General features: G+C 33.4%; 4 protein-coding genes across 6 annotated transcripts; 2 read left to right on the top strand and 2 right to left on the bottom strand.

Moving 5' to 3' along the window:
- Positions 1 to 829: 829 nt before the first annotated feature.
- Positions 830 to 3789, top strand: LOC112693396 (methyltransferase-like protein 17, mitochondrial). The gene is made up of 9 exons (XM_025568440.1): positions 830 to 1094; positions 1172 to 1331; positions 1422 to 1553; positions 1682 to 1949; positions 2417 to 2585; positions 2661 to 2879; positions 2957 to 3095; positions 3166 to 3304; positions 3692 to 3789. The coding sequence occupies exons 1-9, from the start codon at positions 1059 to 1061 to the stop codon at positions 3771 to 3773; spliced, it is 1344 nt and encodes a 447-aa protein (XP_025424225.1). The 5' UTR covers positions 830 to 1058; the 3' UTR covers positions 3774 to 3789.
- Positions 3760 to 6864, bottom strand: LOC112693397 (28S ribosomal protein S35, mitochondrial). The gene is made up of 6 exons (XM_025568441.1): positions 6668 to 6864; positions 6141 to 6228; positions 4504 to 4855; positions 4245 to 4424; positions 3974 to 4175; positions 3760 to 3907 (listed from the first exon to the last, which is right to left on the bottom strand). Exons 1-6 carry the CDS (start codon positions 6771 to 6773, stop codon positions 3831 to 3833), a joined length of 1005 nt encoding a protein of 334 aa, XP_025424226.1. The 5' UTR covers positions 6774 to 6864; the 3' UTR covers positions 3760 to 3830.
- Positions 6865 to 7076: 212 nt separating this feature from the next.
- On the top strand, positions 7077 to 9577 carry LOC112693398 (transmembrane protein 41B-like). Its single transcript, XM_025568442.1, has 6 exons — positions 7077 to 7312; positions 7478 to 7634; positions 7697 to 7825; positions 7908 to 8106; positions 8168 to 8306; positions 9263 to 9577. Exons 1-6 carry the CDS (start codon positions 7276 to 7278, stop codon positions 9430 to 9432), a joined length of 831 nt encoding a protein of 276 aa, XP_025424227.1. The 5' UTR covers positions 7077 to 7275; the 3' UTR covers positions 9433 to 9577.
- On the bottom strand, positions 7298 to 13828 carry LOC112693393 (spermatogenesis-associated protein 5-like). Of its 3 annotated transcripts, none has more exons than XM_025568435.1 (9): positions 12226 to 13827; positions 11936 to 12109; positions 11412 to 11864; positions 10965 to 11340; positions 10610 to 10898; positions 10064 to 10537; positions 9834 to 9998; positions 9611 to 9771; positions 7298 to 7432 (listed from the first exon to the last, which is right to left on the bottom strand). In XM_025568435.1, the coding sequence occupies exons 1-9, from the start codon at positions 12413 to 12415 to the stop codon at positions 7429 to 7431; spliced, it is 2286 nt and encodes a 761-aa protein (XP_025424220.1). In that variant the 5' UTR covers positions 12416 to 13827; the 3' UTR covers positions 7298 to 7428. The 3 variants fall into 3 exon arrangements, with proteins under 3 accessions (XP_025424220.1, XP_025424219.1, XP_025424221.1); XM_025568434.1 differs by lacking the exon at positions 7298 to 7432 and adding an exon at positions 8469 to 8533 and having other exon boundaries at positions 12226 to 13828; XM_025568436.1 differs by lacking the exon at positions 7298 to 7432 and having other exon boundaries at positions 9600 to 9771.
- Positions 13829 to 22332: the final 8504 nt, after the last annotated feature.

Here is a 22332-nt window from a genome sequence, read left to right on the forward strand (position 1 = left end):
TATCTCGAGCCATTTCGACCACTGCGAATACCGTGATATAAGCCTTGGACGATAAGAAAACGCGTATCCATAGGTAATTGAGTAATATATTCATAGCACGGACATAATTATAATTAGGGACCGGATTTATATGCAAATGCATATATGTACTGGAATAAGCTTTTTGAAATCTGATGAGCATTGTCCCCGATTCAGATCTTTCTTATTAAAAAATAAAACTAATTTTATTTTGCTTAATTTGCATATTTCAACGTTTTTACCTATTAAATGCATATTCAATGCATATTTATAGTTTTATAATACACATTATTATATTATTTATAGCACATATATTCGTTTTCGTCGAATTTTCACGATCACTGCCACACAATATCGATAAAATTGCGACCGGTGTTCATTTCCAAAGATAAGATTACATACTCATATCACATCCAATGTAATAAGGTAAAATATGAATTCAATTTTTGTTTTCACTTTTTATTAATGTGGGTATTTATACTTTATAGATTGAAGATAATAATAATAAGATATAATATAATATAATATAATAATAAGATAATATATAAGATAATAATGTTAAATGGCGACAAAGACGACAAAATATTTTAAAAGCTTTTTTATACTTTTTTTTAATACCGTATTAATTAATGATTATTTTTATATTTACAATACATTTCACATGTTTGTACATAATTTTAAACAACATTTTAAGTGAATATTTAAGTACATATTTAAAAATAAATGCATATTTTATAGCATATTACAGCATATCTAGAAGCATATTTTGAGGATTTTTTTGTGCACATAAATCCGGCCCTTAATAACAATGCACACAATTCTTTATACGTCTATGAATTTAGGTATCATTCTATTGTCCAAAAATGTACTGGTATATGTTCTGAGCGCGTATCGCACGCCGGTCGGGACGACAACCACAGATAAAAGATAACGGTAATGATAATGGTAGTGCCCACGTGTGATAACGGACGCGAGAAAACAACAATATTTGAAACACCAGCGTTGCTGCGAACACTCGCCTCTGCCCGCTTACGACCACGATGAACTGTGCTCGGGCGGGTTTCCTGAAGAGATCCGTGAGTATTCGTCCCCCGCCATCACGGTACAGGGTTTCCGTTTTCTGATCGTCCGTTCTTGTTCTCTGCAAATTTAGTACGTGACCAAAACGAAACTGACGACGGTCTTCAACGAAGATGTACATCAGATGGTGTTGCGCGAAGAAATCAAAGCGCGCAGACATCCCGGCAGGTGCACCGTGATCGCCAATCCGTTGCCCGACAGTTTGATCGCTTCCATTGTTAAAACCCTTAAAGGTCAGGAACAAAACGATTAGCACTTACAAAGTGTCCGGGTCGACAACATTATCTCGGCTCTTACCGATTGTAATAATAATGTTGTTGTAGACGTTCAATTGAAATCCTTGATGACCGACAGCCAGCTATTGGTCAACTATATGCATAGCAGGCACAGCCCAGTTGAAGCTAGTGAAAAAATTGAAAAAAAGAAATTTCATCAAGCCGAATTGGAAGATAAATGTATGTACAACATATTATTATATGCACGATTTTTCAGCTTGTTTACTCAAACATTTCAAGTTTATTCAAGCCCCTGAAAAAACTATTTTAATTTTTTATTTATAAATAAAACTATAAGGAATTTTCAGATAAAAAAGAAAATCTCACCGCTGAGCAAGAAATCAGGTTGGAGAAGTTTATTAACAACCGAGCTGAAAAACTTATAGCACAAAGAACATACAATTGGAAACCAATTGATTTCAATAACAAACACGTATGTCATCAATATCTGCTGTCTCGTATTGCTCCGGAGTATAATACAATACAAATGATATTTAATGAAATACAACAGAGAGATCCAAATTTTTCACCTGAAAGCCTGTTTGATTTCGGCTCTGGTATTGGTACAGTCACCATGTATGTTTATATTATTCAGTTGTACATTGCAATTAAAGTGTTGTATCTGATGGTGTGAAAAATTACTGGTGTTGGAAATTAAAAATGTAAAATTGTATTAATTTTACTTATAATTATTTTTTAATCTTAATATTCCTTTTTGATAAATCAATATGATTCATCATTATGTTTATATTGAATGTGGTTTTAAATTAAAATGATTTATTTGTGAAATTTGAAAAAGTCCTGACCAACTATGAATGGATAGCTTTTAATAATAGTTAATTTTGATTTGACTATAATATAAAATAAATTTAACCTACATTAACAATAGTTTTCAACAACTAAACGTATAAATTACATACATAGTCTTGTAATTTGTCAATAATTTTAAAAAACTAAAATATACATTATTATCATAAAATACTCAACATTTTAATTGTTACACGATTCTAATAATTCTCTATTGACAGTTAAAATGTTTTCAGGAACGCTATAAAATTCTGGGGCAATTCATTAAAAGAATATTATTGTGTAGACACGTCATCAACTATGAATGATTTGTCCAAGCTTCTCTTGCAAGAAGGAAATCCAAATAACAATCAAATCTTGCCCAAAGGTTTATTTTATAGACAATTTTTACCGGCATCGCCAAATGTATGCAACACACACACTTTTCGATAAAATGGATATGTAAAAACAATTCTTAATAATTATTTGTATACTGCTCAGTTGAAGTTTGATCTCGTCGTTTCTGCATACTCATTGTTTGAGCTGCCAGACATTAAAAATCGTTTTGAAACCATACTGAATTTGTGGAATAAAACGAAACAGTATATCATACTCGTTGAAATGGGAACAAGAGCAGGATTCAACTTGATAAATGAAGCCAGGGATCTTCTCCTTGAAATATCTTCTCAAAACAACATAAAAAGTCATGTGTTTTCACCGGTAACATTTTTAAAAACCACTTTTAATGTTTTTAGTTTAACCTGTGTAGTAATTTCATTTTAACATTTTTTTTACAGTGTGCCCACGAATACTCTTGTCCCCGTTACGATACTGATGACACGCCCTGTAATTTTATAGTAACTTATTATACACCGAAAATAAGTCAACAATCTACTATCAAAAAAGAACATTTTTCTTACATAGTGATTAAAAAAGGCTAGTAAATTTTAATTGATCTTAGTTCATATTTAACATTGATTTATTTTTATTCACAATTTTATTACAGGAGAGAGACCAGAAACAGATGAACAGTGGCCCAGAATAGTGCGACCAGTGTTAGTACGTTCTAAACATTCCATTTGTCGAATGTGTACTAGTAGTGGTAAATTGCAAGAAATAATATTCACTGCTGCTAGAAATGGAAAGTACGTATTTTAAGTTATAACTGGTCAATTATTATGTTTAAAATGATTTAAACTGAACGGAAATTAATTTTATTGTTGAAAATTATAATCATATAATATTTATATTTAAGAACTAGGTGCTGATGCTATGAACATATGTTGGTATTTTAAAAATAAGAGTTTTTAATACCCTGATTTAAATATTTATATCCCATCGATTTATATGTAACGATTGTATAAATATACAATTAAAAAAATTGTTTCTTTTTAAAAAATAATAAGAAGTTCAAAAATTCTGCATAATTGGTATACATTAGCTAACATGATGGTTTATGGGCATGGCATTTTACATAATCAGATCGATTTACATTAAAAATAATCATTCAATATTAAATTCTTATGTTACAGAATTCCTTATTGGTGTGCACGATCGAGTAAATGGGGCGATAGATTACCAATAAAAATCAAAGAAGAGGTCGAGTCTGAATAAATTTAATATTATTGTACAAAATAATGATTTAAACATAAATATCTAATTTTAAACTAGTTATGCCTGGGCATTTTGAGGTAATAACATGCCAACTACTGCTTCTTTGTATTTGTTCAATGTATATGTATCTTCTCCTAAACATATAATATTTTATATTAATGCTAGTGACAACAATTTTGTTTAATAAACATTTATTTTACCATTGTTTAATAATTCTGTTACAGCATCTTTGTACTTTTGTCCCACCAAATCGTTTTCAATAGAAAACGATTTAACATCATCGTCAGAAACTTTCTTTGGCCATTCAACTAATGCAACATATGCTTTTTTGGAGACATTATTGTCCCAGATGTAGTGCTCCATATCTGCTTCCTGTTTCTCTTTTTCCCATTCTTCAAAGGTCTATAAAACAAATTAATAACAAAATTAGCAGTCTTCATTAATGCTATTCTAAATTGCTGTAATACAAACATTAGATTCATGGTATAAAGCTGTGAGAACGTATATTCCATAGTCATAATTTTGTTTCCTTGTAGGGCATCGATCGGTGACAATAGTAAGTATATCAGTTTCTTCATCATATCTTTCCCCAACTAATCTAATCATTTTATCTCTAGCGTGTTTGTCTAAATCGAATGCGCTCAATTTTACCTATTTAACAAAAAAAAAAAAAAAAAAACAATATTTTTGATATAAAAAAAAAAATAACTATTTTCTTATGATTGCTAACTTTTATAGTAACTATTCTGGCTTTTGGATCTTTAATAGTTGGCGATGAATGACAGTAATCGGTTGTTATTATTGTCATAGGAAAATGTTTATCGAAATCTTCATCTGTTTCTAACCCTTTCGGCCATTCAGTACAAAACTTTTTTATAGCACTACAATGTTTTTTCACAGCCGGTGGTGTAAGATGAAGGAAATTAGGAATTTTCATTAGCTCAGCATTACCATATTTGCCTGGTGGTGCTCTTTTCTGATCATACCCTTGTCGTAGAGCCAAAGGCACTGAGGCTGGATGAAATGTTTTTGGACCTGGCCATACATTAGTCCAATCTTGATCAACAGGCATCGCTGTTTCTCTTAAAATATTATAAAACATAAGGTAACACTAATATTTTCTAATCAATTTGAAATGATTAATTATTTAAAACCAAATATAAACATATTTAACAAATTAATAACACAAAATTTAACAAATATTATATATAAGAGTTGAACGAGTACTCGACATGTAAAATTTTATGAGTTGAGTAAGTCGAGACTAGACAAAAATAATTGTATTCGTAAATACGAGTACTCGACTTTAATCAAGTATTTATTTGGCTTTAATCAAATATTAGATTTTTATCAAGTCCTCGTGTTTATTTCACTACTTTATTGAAAAATAACTGAGATCCAAATATTTACGATAGGAAATCCTAGAAAGTTTGATGGTTTAAATTAATAACAATAGGTTGTTATTGCTTTGATATTTTATCATCATGATAATGACATTTTATACAGATTGGTAGGTAATCAAATTTTTCAAGTATTTGAATTTTGAACCACACTCAACATCAAAACATAATCTCACTCGTCTATTTCTTTATATATATAAATATATATTTATTTTTACAATTTATAATATAACTATTTAAAATACTGAATCATAAAAGGAAATATAATTTCTTAATGAGCCTAACAATTAAAAACTTATAGATTTAATGGTAATTATTATATTAAAATAATCTCCAACTCACTTATGACATCATTTATTTCTATTCTCATCAATCACATAATTTAGTCAAATGATAAAATACCACATCACATGATATTTATACATAATCGAAATATGTAACAAGAATCTAGGAAGTCTACTAAATCAAGTAAGTTATTAAATTAATTTTAAACGAATTGACATATAATACATTATAATAAGTTAACACTTAAATCAATCATAAACAGGCGTGAATACAAAAAATTTGTATGGGAAGTTTGAGGTTGTACCCTTTCATTCTCATATAATCTAAAACACTCCCAAAATAAAAACATATTTAATAATTTCCTTGAATTTAGGGGGAAGGGAGTTGAATCCCTAAACCTCCCTTATGTATGCACTTGATTATAAATATATGCTAATAATACACATTTAATATACATAGGTCAATTAAAAACTATACATTTGATAATGTTTCATAACAACAATTATGTTAGTATTGGCAAAATTTGTTTTATATAAATCAACTGAATTAGAGATTAAAAATCAAGTATGAAGGGAGTTCTAAATGAATGATGATTGAAAATACTTTTACATTATAATCATTTTTACTATTTATATAATTTAAAGGTTAAAATTATGTAATACAAAGAATAAATCATACTCACCTAGGAGGTAACAATAAGGTTTTGGTATATTTCTTTTTGGATTGTGGAGGAACAAATTTTTTCTTCAAGTTCAAAACACGAAATTCATCTGAAAATGTTGATATCTCATTTATTGTGAATAGTAGTGATAAAATGTTGTACGGTTAAATGCATGTAAGTTTTATTAGAGCTTCCATGCCCAAAATCCTGATCAGACATTTATTAAAAAAAAAAAAAATGAAAGTATCCAGTATTGTATCCGTTCCAGCTTTTACGGATACAAGTTAAATTAGAATATCAGATGAGTTTGACGGCAACAAATTAAACAGTATAGGAAGACTAGAAGAAATGAAGGCAAAAAAAGAGGCATATTTAAACGTTTGCATTTTTAAAAAGATGTCCAATAAACTCGATAAATGTTATTGTATTTGTCGACTCATTAACCGCTGCGGATCGTATTGAACGATGAAATTGCATCGGTTCGCAAACCGTTTCTGATGCATCTCCGGTCAAAGCAAAACTGGCCGAGATGGTTTGCTATAGCTCACCTGTCGGCGCTGCTGCTTTGGTCGAACACCAAGTCCTCTGGTAGTAATTGATCGGTATAGCGTTTGCTGTCCGCCGAATCATGACGCACTTTTGCATCACGGACATGTGGAGGACAACAAACCAGAAGACACAACGAAAATGAGAAAAACGCCGCAGACCGCCGTGGAAAATTTATTACAATTCGCGACGTGATAACGGCAAATGATAACAGCGGATTTATTCTGTGATAGAAGCGGACAGTTATGCGAGACTGCGGAGTCTCGACAGTGGTGCGAAGCGTATTTGATCCGCCCAACGAGCGGTTTTCATCTGCAGATCGTGCGAGAACGCGTCGGTTATGATAACGTCATCGTTACTATTTTGTTTAATCATTACAATATTTGTTATCATTAAATCTTTGATTCTGGCTACGAAAAAAAGCTAATAAATCAAATATGTTACGTGAAGAGTCGACACTCGTTTCATGGAACGACGACGTTATGTCATCCGTTTACAAATAATTGTTTTCTTTCTTCAACAGATTTTTCAATAGATCTATTTTAATACTGGATCAAATAGAAAGAGAATAAAATTTGGGGAAAAAAAATTATAAAAAAATAGTTAAGACATGGCTGTGGTGGACCAAGATGTGCAAAATAAATCTGGTAATATATAGTACTAAATTAACATACATCAACAATATTTGAACTTAACAACAATAACAACTGATTCTTTTTGAATAATATCGTAGAATAGTTTTCGTTTGATATCAGAACTAATTTCATCTGAAAAAAAAAAAAAAAAATTATTATGTTGTGGTTATATTACAGAATCTATAATGGACAGTCCGGAGTCAATAATAGAAACAAAGTTTGAATACGATCAAACAATGTCCACTACAAAAGCAGTATTCATACTGGTGGCTATATTTATATCGTCATTATTGATTTTAGGTTATTTGTATTATAGTTTCCCACACATGACAGAGTGAGTAATAGAATCTTGACTAATTCAATGTAGTGTTTATAAATATTATTAATTTTTTTAAGGGAGGAAAAACAATATATTAAGCTCCCATTTAATATCAAAGATGCCCAAAATTTAGGTAAAGTTTTGGAACATTACAAGGATACTTATTATACTCAAGTGTTCATGTCAATTTTTTTCTGCTATATATTGTATCCTTTGAATACATTTAAAATTAATTTCAAATTTACATTTAATTATTAATATTTTTACCTTGACCAATAATTTAATTAGTTTGCAAACATTTGCAATACCTGGTTCAATTTCATTATCAATATTATGTGGATTTCTGTACCCATTTTTATTAGCATTAACAATCATATGCTTATGTTCAGCGATGGGTGCTTCATTTTGTTACCTATTATCCATGACAATCGGAAGACGATTAGCTTACAGATATTTTCCTGATAGAATCAAGTCATATGCAAAACTAGTAAGTGGATGTCTGTATACTATTAGCTGAATTATATCACACAATGTTATATTTTTTTTAGGTGAAAAAACACAATGACAACATGTTCAGTTACATTATGTTTCTGCGAATAACTCCATTTTTGCCTAATTGGTTTATAAATGTGTGTGCACCTTTAGTTGACGTTCCAATTATACCATTTTGGTTGGGAACATTTTTTGGTAATTATTTAAATTATTTAAACTTGTAAAATTAAAATATTTTCTTTTTTTTCGAACAAATTTTACTATATTTCCAATTAATTTAACATTAAAATTATTTAAACAAAATAAAAGTAAAAAAGCATGTTATACATTTTTTTTTTTAATAAAATTTATTATTGTTTGGATATATAATTTCATGCCATGAATTATATTAACAATGATGAACGCCAATTAACCCAGTCCCTCTAGAAAAATAAAAAAAAATTGTAATTTAATAAATATTATTATTTATAATATTTAGATATCACCATACATATGTAGCATTTGATAGGGGAGCACGAAGGGGCAAACTTATTATTTTAGCCCCCTTCCTTCTTAAGTCAAATATTATTTAAACAATTTTTAATTTTTATAAAATATTTATGTTAAAATTACGTTTGTATAATTATATAAGAAAATTATTCCCCATGTTAAGACAGATCAATATTACCATAAATTAATGCATTAATGTATATTGAATATATATAATGCAGTATATTTAATCAATGCTTTAATCAACACTTTTAAAACATAACATATTACATTGGTATTAATTGATATACTTATCGTCTTATCAGTTATCATACACATAAGTAAAAACGTATAATATATACATAAGTCGAATGTGAGTAGATTTTAAAATTGGCTATTAAATTATGATTCATCTCCCCTCTGGACAATAAGAGCCAAGTGCTGCCTATGTGACCATATGAAATAAGTATAAAAATACATGATTTATCCTCTTATGATTAGGTAAATATAATTTTTATGACCACAGAATATTTTTTATAACATTTTGAAAAAAAAAGCTTTACTCCTCCTCATAACACATATGGTAGCCCATGTTTATAATTAACTAAAAATAATCTAAATTAAAATTTATCTTCTGATTAAGTAATAAGTAATCTTATAGACATTTATTTTTAATCATATAGGAGTTGCAGTGCCATCTGTATTAGCTGTACAAGCTGGACAAACTCTACATGAACTTACTTCAACCACAAGCTCATGGTCTTGGTCTTCCGTACTACTCTTGGCAACATTTGCTAGCCTGTCATTACTACCTGTACTATTCAAAGCAAAACTGAGAGACAAATTTGACTGAAAATATGTGATTCACTACCATAGTGAAGGACATTCCATTAATTTAGTCTAGATTTTCATCTCTCATATGCCTTTGCTCTAAGTCCCAGCATGTCATGAATTGTTATGTTAATTATATAAGTATGAATAAATTATTTCTATAAAAATCAGTTTTAAACAAATAAAAAGTATTTTCTTACTTTTTGATACCAGAAAATTTTTCATATATTTTTAATAACCATAATGGAGTCTGGGGTGATAATGATTGAAGCGATGCTTCGAAGTGGCGCATTTCAACTTGATCTGCATTTATATCTTCTTCCATAGCTTTTAATGAGGCTTCATGACAGATTGAAATTACCTTTAAGAACAATATTCAAAACGTATTTTTTAATATTAAGATATAAATATTTTAAACTTTACTTCTGCGCCAGAATAGTTTTCAGTAAATTCAACCAATTTATTAATATCTACATTTGATGATATTGGCATTTTTGAAAGTTTTAATCTTAATATCTCAAACCGGGTAATTTTATCAGGCAATGGAACATAAACTTTACGATCTAATCTTCCTGGTCTCAGAAGAGCCTAGAAAAATGTAATTTTTTCAGTTATTATTTTATGCTTAAATAAATAGTGTATGCAATAATTACAGAATCAATAAGATCTGGCCTGTTAGTTGCAGCCAAAATTGTGACATTTCCTAGAGGTTGAACACCATCCAATTCAGTTAATAACTGAGCTAAGACTCTTGAATGAACTCCACTAGAACCACTGTCTCCTACGCCTCTTTCACCTGCTAGGCCATCCAACTCATCAAAAAACACAACACAAGGAGCCACACTCCTAGCTCTCATGAAGGTTTCACGAACAGCACGTTCAGATTCTCCAACATACTTATTGAACAGTTCAGGTCCCTTAACTGAGATAAAATTGAAGTGACTCTCTGTTGCCACAGCTTTGGCAATCATTGTTTTAGAACAACCGGGAGGTCCATATAACAATACTCCACGAGGAGGAGTAATACCCATGCGTTTGAAAGCTTCTGGGTGTTTAAGTGGCCATTCCACAACTTGCTTTAGTTTTAATTTTATATCATCTTGACCGCCTATATCTGTCCATTTGACCTATTGAAATAATCAAATAAGCTAAAAGCTATTGAACTATCACATAGTTATTATTTATAGGAAAAACCTTACGTTTGGTACTTGAACTATAACTTCTTTGATGGCTGAAGGTTTCACTTGAGTCAGAGCGGTGCACAGATGTTTATAAGTAATATCTTCATCACTCACCGCTGCTTCTGTAAATGCACGGTTTACTACAGCTAATAAATCGGCACCTACAAATCCTTGAGCTTGATGTGCAATAGAAGTAATTTCTGTTTCTCCAATTTCTTTCTTTTGTTGAATGGAAGACAATTGTTTAGTTAAAATATCTTTACGTTGTAATTCATTAGGAATAGGTAATTCAATCTCATAATCAAATCTGAAATCAAAGTAAACAATTACATTTTTTGTAAGATAATTTAAGCATACTAGTAGTTAAACATACCTTCCAGGTCTGCGCAAATTGCTATCTACAGAACTCAAATCACTAGTAGTACCCAATACAGCTACTCCATTATGATTTGAAGATTTTAAGAAATCAAAAAGTGTCTGTAATGTATTTAAAATCCTTCTTTCTAGATCAGAAGAATCATTTGATTTACTTAATGTTTCAAGTTTATCGATTAGGATAATACTAGGAGAATTGATTATTGCTTCTTCAAAAAATACTTTTAACTTTGCTTCTGTCTGTCCATATATCTTGTTTAAAATTTCCCAACCTTTAATTTCGATCACATGTCTATTTAATGAATATGCTATTGTTTTTGCTAATAATGTTTTTCCAGTTCCCGAAATACCATGTAAAAGAATGCCACATACATCTAAAACAAAAATGTACATTAGAAACATAACTCAGAAAAAAATATTTTAATATTTATATTCAATTGTTTACTTTGATACTTTGTACTTTGTATTGTGTTCATTATTCTTTCATAGATATTTGATAATCCACCAACATTAGAAAAAGGGTACATGTTTTTATCATTGTTACTATGATTATTTTGTATACTCCATGTGGTAGAAGATGAAATATGAAAAAACTGTTCATTATTTATACTCATACTTTGCATTTTATGATTAAGTTCAATATTAGGAAAAGTATTAATTTTAGTAATTTCAATGAAGAGACTACGTCCATAGAACTCAAAACATAAAAAATCAGTCTGTTTAATAATTCGTCCTTCGTATTTATTAGAAATGTGAGTTAACAGATGCCTTTCGAATTCACCATCTGGAAGCTGATCACTGTCCTTCAAGCGTATTTCTATGTCATGCGCTTCACTGGGAAGAACTGTAAAACGCTCGACTGAAACGTGCTCCAACTGTTCCAACTCGTCCATCAATACTGTAAACAAATTAGAAGTGGAATCACTTTACGGTCATAGAAAGAAACCTACGAAACAATGAAAAACAAACCTTCTTTGGAGAAATATACATTCGACAACGGCAAATCGTCCGACGGCCAGACGTGTTTGATGAGAGTTTTAGAGCCGCTCCTGACGATGACCGGTTCGCCGAGCACAAAGCCGCACAGCTGAATCGCAGCAACAGGGACGACCACGTTGTCGTTGCCCACCAAGTACTCGTCGTCTGTAATACGGTAACGTTGAAAAAAATAAACGGTTTCCAAGCTGCGGCGTTGCAGACGACGGTATTAGGCGACCGCCGCGTTATGAATGCAAAACAGATAATAACAACAAGCGAACCTTTCGTGTACAGCTTCGCGAACGAGTAGAGACGGCGGTCGTTGACGTGCGCGTGCGTCCAGCGACCTGGGGTCGGCGGACACGGGCCCGAGAAATGGGCCTCCAAGTCGGTGAAGTACATCGTGGACCGGCAAGCGTCGCACGACCGGTACTTGACGGCCGGTCCCGTCGAACGTCTGGGTTTCGTCATCGCGGCCGAGTTGCTGCCGCTGCGAAGATACGGTTCGACGGACTTGTCTGACGGTCGGGTCAATCGAAGCAGCAGAGGACGGTCGACATCACGGCCGTGTTCGAGCGGCCGACGTTTGAATACGGTCGGCGACGATTACGGTTATCAGTGCGCGGACGGCGACGTCGTTTTACGACCCGAACCTCGAAAAATCAACCACGCCGCGCAGTGCAGCCGGATTCCGCGGATTTTCGCGCGCGCCTCGAACGGTAACACCCTCGAACGCACGGAGAGAAAAATACAAAACGAACAAATCCACCGCGGCCTTCAAGTTTGCGGCCGCCGAAGGTTTTTTTTTACTTTTTCGTGCGATTTTTTCTCGTACCGTAGCCAAGACCGTAAGTATATACATACATTTTTACGACTCGCTGTAGACCTGACGCGAGAAACGAATGTTTCAAAAGAGTTGCTAGCGCGTCACTGTGTCGTTCCATAATTACAGACGCTCGGACAGGATTGCCGTCCGTGTCCCTGGTACGCCTGTGAGGGGGGGGGGCCGCTGTTACCGATATCGAACTGTCTGTCCCCGCGAAAGACTAGAGACGGGAAATCAGAAATCGTGTTTCTAAACTTGTACGGTAAAAACGGTTGTGCGCGAGAGTTTTTTCGTCTACTTCGGCCCCGCGGACGGAATCGCCTGCTTCCGGACACTTTGGTGTCGAGTTAATCGTAACGTGGACTTGGGCGGAGTCCTGCAAATACGTTAAAGGCAACAAAGAACTGTCGAAAAAAGTTCTCCCTCTCTCTCGGGTCGCTACAGGTACAGTGCCGAGGGCGCGGCGAACGGGCCAACGGCTCGCGCGTATAAAATAACACACGTATATGTTGTAGAGATAAAAATATTTCCAAACACTTTTGCGACGGCTCAAAATTGAAAATCGTTCCGGATAACGTCGAGGTGGGTTAGCACAGCGGATTACATGATTTTGCATCGGTACCGATACCACTGCAACGCGGTATAAATCGACGTGTTCGTTTTCGTATCAAGATTCCGTTATTGTCCGCCCGCCGATCATTGAACGTTCATGCGAATGTTGACCGACCCGAATCGCAATACCGTCCCGGGTCCCTTGCGAAACCTGCGAGGAGCCGCGTGATATTGCAACCGGTTCGCCGGGAACCGAATGACGAGTCCGAACGGTCGAAGTAACTTCGCATATCGATCGAGCAGTACAACGCGTCGGCGGTGGACGGACGCGCTTCAGTTGCACCACCACCACCGTCGTCTAACTTCAGTCGGAGATGCGCATTTCAAAATACGTTCGTACCGTTTGCAGTGTCAAATGTTCCATTGGTATACGATCGTTATCAGTGGCGTGGTGTTGATATTATTTTGGAGCAATTGCTCCTTCAAAATGTTCGGTAGGTGGATGGTCCCCCTGCCAAAAAATACTTAACAATAAGTATAAAAATAATATAGATATATAACATAACATCATATTAAATGTTTTAATTCATAGTAAATATTTAGCGCGCAAATATACTGTACATGATCCGCTACACTAGAAACAATTAGTACTAACTAATTGCAATACCAATGTTAAAAACATTATTCAAAATTCACATACACTGCATAGATCAAGATACAAGATAATTAATGAGTGTAATAAATTTACTAGATAATTAAGTAAGCACAACTGATTATACAAATCAGTCTAATTTACGTATATTTTTTAAATTGTATATGTTTTTCAGTGGTGGAAATGCCATTAGGATGAATAAGGGGTACCTTATGGTGTATACATTTTTGCTCTTCACCAAAAATTAGTTCAACACGCCACTGATCGTTATTGTCCCCGGTGATGTTTCCGATACGTTTCCACGCTGTACGGATTCTCACGATCGATTGTGATTTGATAACGATCGATTATAGTTAACACTGTTGGTGGGTTGGCTCCTCATTAATCACTTCAAAGCTTGTGCGCGCGTTTGTCCTAAAAATCAGTTCTTTGCGACTGTCAAAATGAGCTACTCAAAGAAAAACGAATGACCTTTGATTTTTTTTTCTCGATTCGATTTTCCACACTAACCCATATATGCGCACCACTTCTACCTCAGTCCGTGCGCATTGTGTAGAACTTATTATTATTTATTATGCGAAGGAACTCGAATAAAGACTTGAAATTGTTATGGGGTTTGTTTTTTTTTTATTTTTTTATCAGTAAAATAAGGCGAGGTAGCCGATCGGAAGACAATATTTTTCTAAAAAATTATACAACATATTTAAATAAACATTTCGGGGGGTTTTTTTTTTGTTCCAATTATACTCGTATACTTGCGGTTTTGCAGTTTAAGTACACGATTATATGCTGGTTATCACGCTCCAATAGTTATAATTAGGGAACGGATTTATATGTAATAAAAATACAGAAATATGTACATATATATGTAAGTATAATATATAAAATATGTGCTAAAAACATCCAAATATGTGGGGAAAAAAAATTTAAAAAAAAAATGATTATTATTATTAAATTATCAAAAAGATTTGTTGCATTGTATTATTACAATATCTTGTAAATTATCAAATGTTAAATGTCGCCTATTAGGTATCAAAATATTTTTAAAACGGCTAAATTATCGTTTCACATCAACCGATGTATTAAAAACATATTTCAAGTGCATACTATCAGAAGGCGATAATTCCAAATTTTTAAAAGGTTGTCTGCCATGCATTATGTCATTGATTGTTTTAAAATCAATATTGCCTGGAATTTTTTTCTGTAACAGCATGAATTTTCTTTTTTACGACATCTATTGGTCTGCTTACGAGTTTTAATCGCTGATTCAACAATTTGCATACTATCATTTGGGGACATATTTTTTATTAATAATTTTGTTAAATTATTTTTAATTAAAATTAAATTATTTTCAATGTTTCATTTTGCTTAATATTTTGAGCTTTTCCAATAGCGATAAAAGTTTCTGGATCTAATTTTGAAATAATTTCTTGTATTTTCGTACGAAGAAGACGTATGAATGATGAAATGATAAAAATATGTTTAAAAATATTTAAAAATTAGTGAAATCTGTAAAAATATGTAATTATACCAAAATATGTAAAAATATGTAAAATAAAAGTATCATAATTTTAATAGGAATGTTTTAAATCATAAACGTTTCTTATCGAATCTTAAATATCTCGTTTTAATAAAAATATGCATTTACATATAAATCCGTTCCCTAGCTATAATTTGTATATTTGTAATGATAATACATACGGTTATTAAAAAGTTAACACGCCTTTTTCCGAAGAGATATATGTGTGTATTATGATATTACCTCAAGATTAAATATACAATCGCCTTTTTATATTGTTTTAACGTATTACCGGGGTATAATAAGGTTGTTTATTTTTGAGACGACTGAACGAAGAATCGCGACAGCCGGAGCTCCATACATTCTTTATGATTATGGCAAACCTAATATAATATTCGTAATTTTATATTATGATTGCGTGTGTATAACATACTACGAGCAGTAATTAAAAGAATGTAACTTTTTATTTCAAACTAGTATATTTATAATACACACACTGTTTAGTCTTAAGTACTTTCAAGTTTCGACCAATCCCGTTCTCTCGATAAAAAATTTATGGAATACATTAGTAACCTATTGTATCCTTATTACATAATTAGTTACCACACTTAGAGTTTCGGCGTCCCTGGGCTACAAATTTATGCCATCCTTCTATACTTCCCTATCATTTTTTGCTAATGTCCAATATACGCATAATATATAGCTGCATCATAATATTATATCCATTATCAATGTGCATTACAATATTAGCGAAAAAAAAAAACGTATTAAAAAATTGTCCGCTTTCGCCTCGAGCATTTGTCTACCGATGTTTCACCCTCCCCTAACTCTCCAAAAATATGTCCACACCATAAACGACGTATATTATAACATATACCACGCATATTGTGAAAAAAGTAATATTATATCAACAATTATTACACTTAGTAATGGTTCGCTAAAATGTATAACTGCAGACCATAATTTATACGAGTATAATTACGATTTAAGTGTGATTACATAACGTGTAAATTATCTGGCCGGAACAAATTTTCAAACGTCATAAACTTACGGATTTTTAATTTTTTTTTTTTTTTTATTATGGGTTTAATTATATGTTTTATCCCGGGTCGAATTTCTAAGCAAGCACATCCAGATAACTGTATGCGCAACATACAATAGTAAAATGCTTAAAATGGTGTCCAACAAATCCATAACATTAGCGACTAGATTTACTGGAAATGCAATGGGTGTAGTCACCGAGGTCGATATTTTTGCAGTAGGTTACTCGGATTTTGATATACTCGTACAAAAATAAAATCAACATTGTAAATACTAATATAATTACTAAATAGTTTAATACGTGTTTAATAACAATGATGATAAATAGTCTATCGATTTATTTATTTATTTATTCAATTATTATAACACAAATTTACTTATTATATTTTGTTACTTTTTTGGACTTTGGTTTTTTTTTACTTTTCTCTCTTCATAATTTATATTTTATATGTGCACTCTATAACCTAAATTCAACTCTGACGATTGATGATTAATATGTTTGAAATAATAAAAACTACCTACGCATTAATAAAATAAGTGCTGAATATACTGGTATATTATTACTATGAATACTTAATAATCAAAAATAATAACATTTACTATACGTAAATATGGTTATTTAATATTTGATTGAATTAGACTTGTAGATTATATTTTATACAATTTTCTTGTACAATATAACTATTTTTAAATACTTATTACCCCAAAGTGTTGAACAAACAATTTGTAACTTCGTCAACGTCCTTAATGACATAGTTGTTACTCGCATACAAATAATTCTCAATAAAAATCATCCATCCATCCTGACTCAATGTAATTTATAGACATACTGCTACATATTGCGAACTATTATTACGATAATTTATATCTTAATACATTTAATGTTGTATGCTTCGAACTATATAATTAATTTTTACAATGTGAATAAGAATATGAAAATATGTTATCAAGTTGCTAATCACTTAATTTATGTATATAAGTACGAATATTGTATATCAGCTGAATTACTCGGCCTTGCCCGGAAGTTATTTTACTAATTTAAATTGAAGGAATTACTATTTTGGTGTAAAAAAAAAAAAAAATTGAAGATTGAAAAACACGCACAACCACCGTATATTTTAATGATATTTGTTACTATTATAATACATTATAATAAATACTTTTAATATTAAATGTAGTAACGGAAAAAATCCGGATTTTGGGTTCTAAAATTCTAATTTTGCTCTAAGCTCTAATTTTGGATTTTGAAATTTTGAATTAAGATCCTTTTATGCGTTAGTTACAATTAAGTCATAATAATAACTACAAATTTATCGGGATTAAATAAACGCGTTTAATTGTTTATTTGTAAATAAGTTTATACGATTCAGCTAATCACAACTAGAGTTTTATTTTGTATCGTGCAATACAGACTTATAATAAATATCCGAAATTTGGATTTTTTTTTTTAATCTGCAGACAATGCGGATTCACGGAACATTCCTAATTAATTAATGTATATATATATATATATATATATATACATCAATTAATTACCATTAAAATCAACACGTTTAAAAAAAACAAAAACATTTCCCGGTTAACGTACGAGTTAAAAAAAAAAAAAATGTATAAATCAATACGAATTTGATAAATATGTTGCACCAAGTCGAAAGTATACATTGATGGGGTGCACACAGCTCCACACGTTACGTTACAAAGCCATAAACCCGACAAATAACCGTATCCTCGTCCCTCGGAGCTGACGTGTGTGGACCTACTGATTTCCGTTAAAAGTTCTGCGTTCCCGTCGTAACGAAACAACGCTTTGGCGCGTATTCGTTTTCACTAGAATATGTAGTTTCAAAAAATTATTTCGTTTCGACACCGTTACGCGCATACGGGATACACTGGCACCGTTAGCCTAGTTTTGTAATGATATCGTTACGAACGTGCACGAGGTTAACCTTTGTACGAAAAAAAATAAAAAATAAAAAATTAATAAACCACCGGCCTACAGTACGAATAATGTCATTATACGATGTAGGGGCGGAAATATAGGTATTACGACGGCACGTTTATCGACTGCCACTGTGTACGTGTGATCGGTCGATCGACGGCTGCGCCGTTTGCGTGTACGCGAGACCGTGTGTGTAGGTAAACTTACTTTATTACTTTTCGTATTATCGTCGTCAACGCCGGTAATTTACAATAATGAGATTTTCGTCGTCCCGGTTAGAATCACCGGCGTTTTTAATATTTGGTTAATTTTTTTTTTTTTTTTATCGGATCGAACGATTAATACGTTCGGTGTGCACGCCATGGATTATGTGTTCGTGTTGTAAAACGCAACGTTCGCGTTCGAATAGAAATAACGGTACCGGCAACGACAAAATAAAATATTCAAAATTGAAATTTTCTGGATCCCCGGACGTTCTGTGGGAACGGACTGCTCGACCAAGCTGCCAAAAACGCTACCACATCCGCACAACCGTCGCCCCTTCAAATTATCTCCTCGCGTCGATGTATTAAATCTAATGAAAAAAAAAATACACATGGCACCAACAATAGACGTCCAAGTCCACCAAACTCGACGATACAAAACAAAACATACATCACTGGCCTTAACAAACGAAATACAATCAGACCGTCTCAAGTTCGAATTCCCATTACCTTAAACACGTACATTAAACTACCTAGTCTCAATATTATCTGTAAGCATACTACATGTAATTCAGCAATAACCTCTCACTAATATTAATACCACTCGATGGCCATTGCTGTCGAGGGTTTGTTTTCATAAAAAAAATATTAACAACAACACGATCGCAGTTAGTATCTACTGCACCGATCGGAAAGCACAGCGGTGGCGTTACGCGTCGACGCACCGGCCTCATCATCCGAACCAGTGGCGTACCTGTGAAACTTTTTTTTTTGGAGGGGGGGGGCATAAATTAATTGCACAATTTTTTATGATTATATTATAATCTGAAACTTAATTATAAATTATTACTAAATACTTAAAACTCATGTTGATCACTTGATATCAATGATAACCACATTATAAAATAGTGACTATATGTGACCATCACTCCTAATCCCAATTCGGTCGAATATTGATATTTTATATTACATTGATAAGTGATATCAAAAACTTATGATATCAAACACGATTATAATCAGTGAAAATTAAAAATATTTATAATTTACATTATTTAAGCTAAACAATTAATTTGCATTATGGCATCAAAAAACTTCTCGGGGGGGGGGGGGCAAATGCCCCTGTTGCCCACCCCACAGGTATGCCACCGATCCGAACCTTATAATTCAATACGCGTTCGCACGACGCACGTTGAAACCGACGACGGTGTTTCCTTCGCGGACACGATCGTTATCGAACGGTAAAAAACACGCGCACCTACTCGGTCCTCAAAACGCGAATCGAGTGCGGTATTGTTTTGCGCGCGCGTTGTAAACGTGTTCGCGCCGTTGCATCGCCGTCCGTATGATTATTGAAATCGGACCGAATCCCGTCTCTTTCTACAGTAAATATTATCTACGCGCGCGCGTATTCAAGGATAAAAGCGTTGAAGCCGCTCGACGCGGCTGGGAGATGGCGATTTGATCGCCTGGCGAGGACGAGTCAAGGTTGCGGGGATTCACGTGTTTTTGAAGAGGGGGGAAAAAATAAAAATAAAACTTTATCCGAAAACCGTATCGACAAGTACAGTAGTGGCCGCACACGCGTGCACCGTATATACGCCGTCGCGTTTTAAAACAAAATCTCGATTTCTTTCCCTCCATTCCTCCTTCCCCCTCCCCCTTCGAAAAACGGCGGTGGTGTTATGGCTCGCGCGCGTTGTGTCATCGATCAGCCCGCCACCGGTGTATCGAATGTCCTGCGATAGAGGAAACGACGCCGGACAACAGGCGGCATGTGCGTGCGCGCGCGCCACCGTGCACAGGAAGAAACCTAGCACGTGCGTTGTGACACACGCGACCGCGCCATTATAAGTAGTGCACCGAAACGGGGCCGCGCGGGCATTGCGGGCCGGAAGGAAGTCGGCCCAAGGCCACTTAAGCCGTCAACGCTCCGTGAGCCGCCGAGTGTCCGTGTACGCGTGCACGCGTGGATGTACTCGTATACACGGATAAATATATTAATATTGCATTTATACGTGCTCGAGTTCAACGTTTCAGTCGTGATGATCGAACGTTCCTCGTGTGCGAAACTCTGTCCGTCTATCGAAAACGATCGATATAGATACGTGCGACTCGTCCGATCGATGATTTGCGGCGTACCGTCTGTGTGTGACGTTTAAGAACCGGCATCTCGATGCTCTGAAATATCACGAAAAATTCCCTAGGAAACACCACGCTTCTCTAAAATGAATGAAGAAAATGATAAAAAAAAAATTCCATTTCTTATAGCTTATTCAACAGAATGTTAAACGAATTCGTGACAGTACGACCATCGTATACCGTTGGAAAAAAATGCATAGTGCTTCGAAATTCCAGTCCTAGCGATTAGTTTTCGTGTTCATACCGTCCCAATGTATGTGTGCATAAAATTACGTTACACCGTTGTCTATAACTCTCGGTATTATTTTGAAAGGTACTTACGGGCGCATAACTCGGCTGTGCAGTGTAGATCTCGGTTGTAATCAGATTTTCATTAGGTACAACATTAATTCACCCAAGAGTGCTAATGTTCGAAAAACTCGAGAAAAACAAAAAGAAATTCGTAAATACGCACGTACACAATATCGTACTGTATTCTGAGGATTCAACGAAAACCGCCCCAAGCGTTAAAATACTTTTAAAAACGAATTGTGTTTTAGAATCTTGGAACGTGTGTTTGTTTACGCGTAAACGGTACCCGACAACTAACCTACTAGATTAAATTTTGTGTAACATACCAAATACTTATGAATATTCATGTCGTAGTCGAGATCGTCAAGTTATTACCAAAGTCCAATTCCTTCATTGGTTCTCAAATCATTGAATTGTTTTTCTAAAGACATGCAGCTGACAGTTTTAAAATGTACATGTTAAGCTCATACATTTTTCTGCTTGCTACACTGAAAATGCTAATTTATTAGCGCGCACGAGTACTAAAAGTACTAAATAATTTTCTCGAGTACCTATCCATTCGTTTATAAGTTATTACTGTTTACTGTAGCCACTGCAGGCAATACCCAAATCGTTAAATATTCGCCGTCTATCCACGGGTGTGCACCGATGCACCCGCGTTCTACGTGTTGCAGTTTATTATGCAAACATCAAATAGATCCTTTTGTTGCATATTGTTATAGAAATTTGTAGTCGTTCCCCCGAGCGTGTATACTACTGTATAATGTAAGCTATACTCATACGTATACATACAGAAGAGCACTCATTACGCCATTATTTCGTTTACTATTACCGTTTTACTTTGTAACATCACGATGCGATTGGTACGTATAGTGTAGATATTCTCTCTCATGAATATTTTATTTAACTATTGATTACCCTTTGACTCGTCTCACCACTTATAATTATATTATTGTCTTCATTAGAATGTATCTGCTGTAATAATAATTAATATATGTAGAATACATTATGTCACGTTCATATATATATTTCTGTTACGAAAATAAACCGTACACAATTTTCATGTAATAGGATTTTATCGACGATAATGCGCAACGAAATCGATATAATTTATAATACGGCTATTACGACGTATTAACATTTCCGGATTTGATGTTTTGGTAGTACATTTTCAGGATGTTCCGGATCTTTGACTGACACAAAACCTAATCTTGAATTTACGAATC

The sequence above is a fragment of the Sipha flava genome, unplaced genomic scaffold (genome assembly GCF_003268045.1).
Source record: "Sipha flava isolate LNK unplaced genomic scaffold, YSA_version1 86_pilon_pilon, whole genome shotgun sequence".
NCBI classification, from domain to species: Eukaryota; Metazoa; Arthropoda; class Insecta; order Hemiptera; family Aphididae; genus Sipha; species Sipha flava.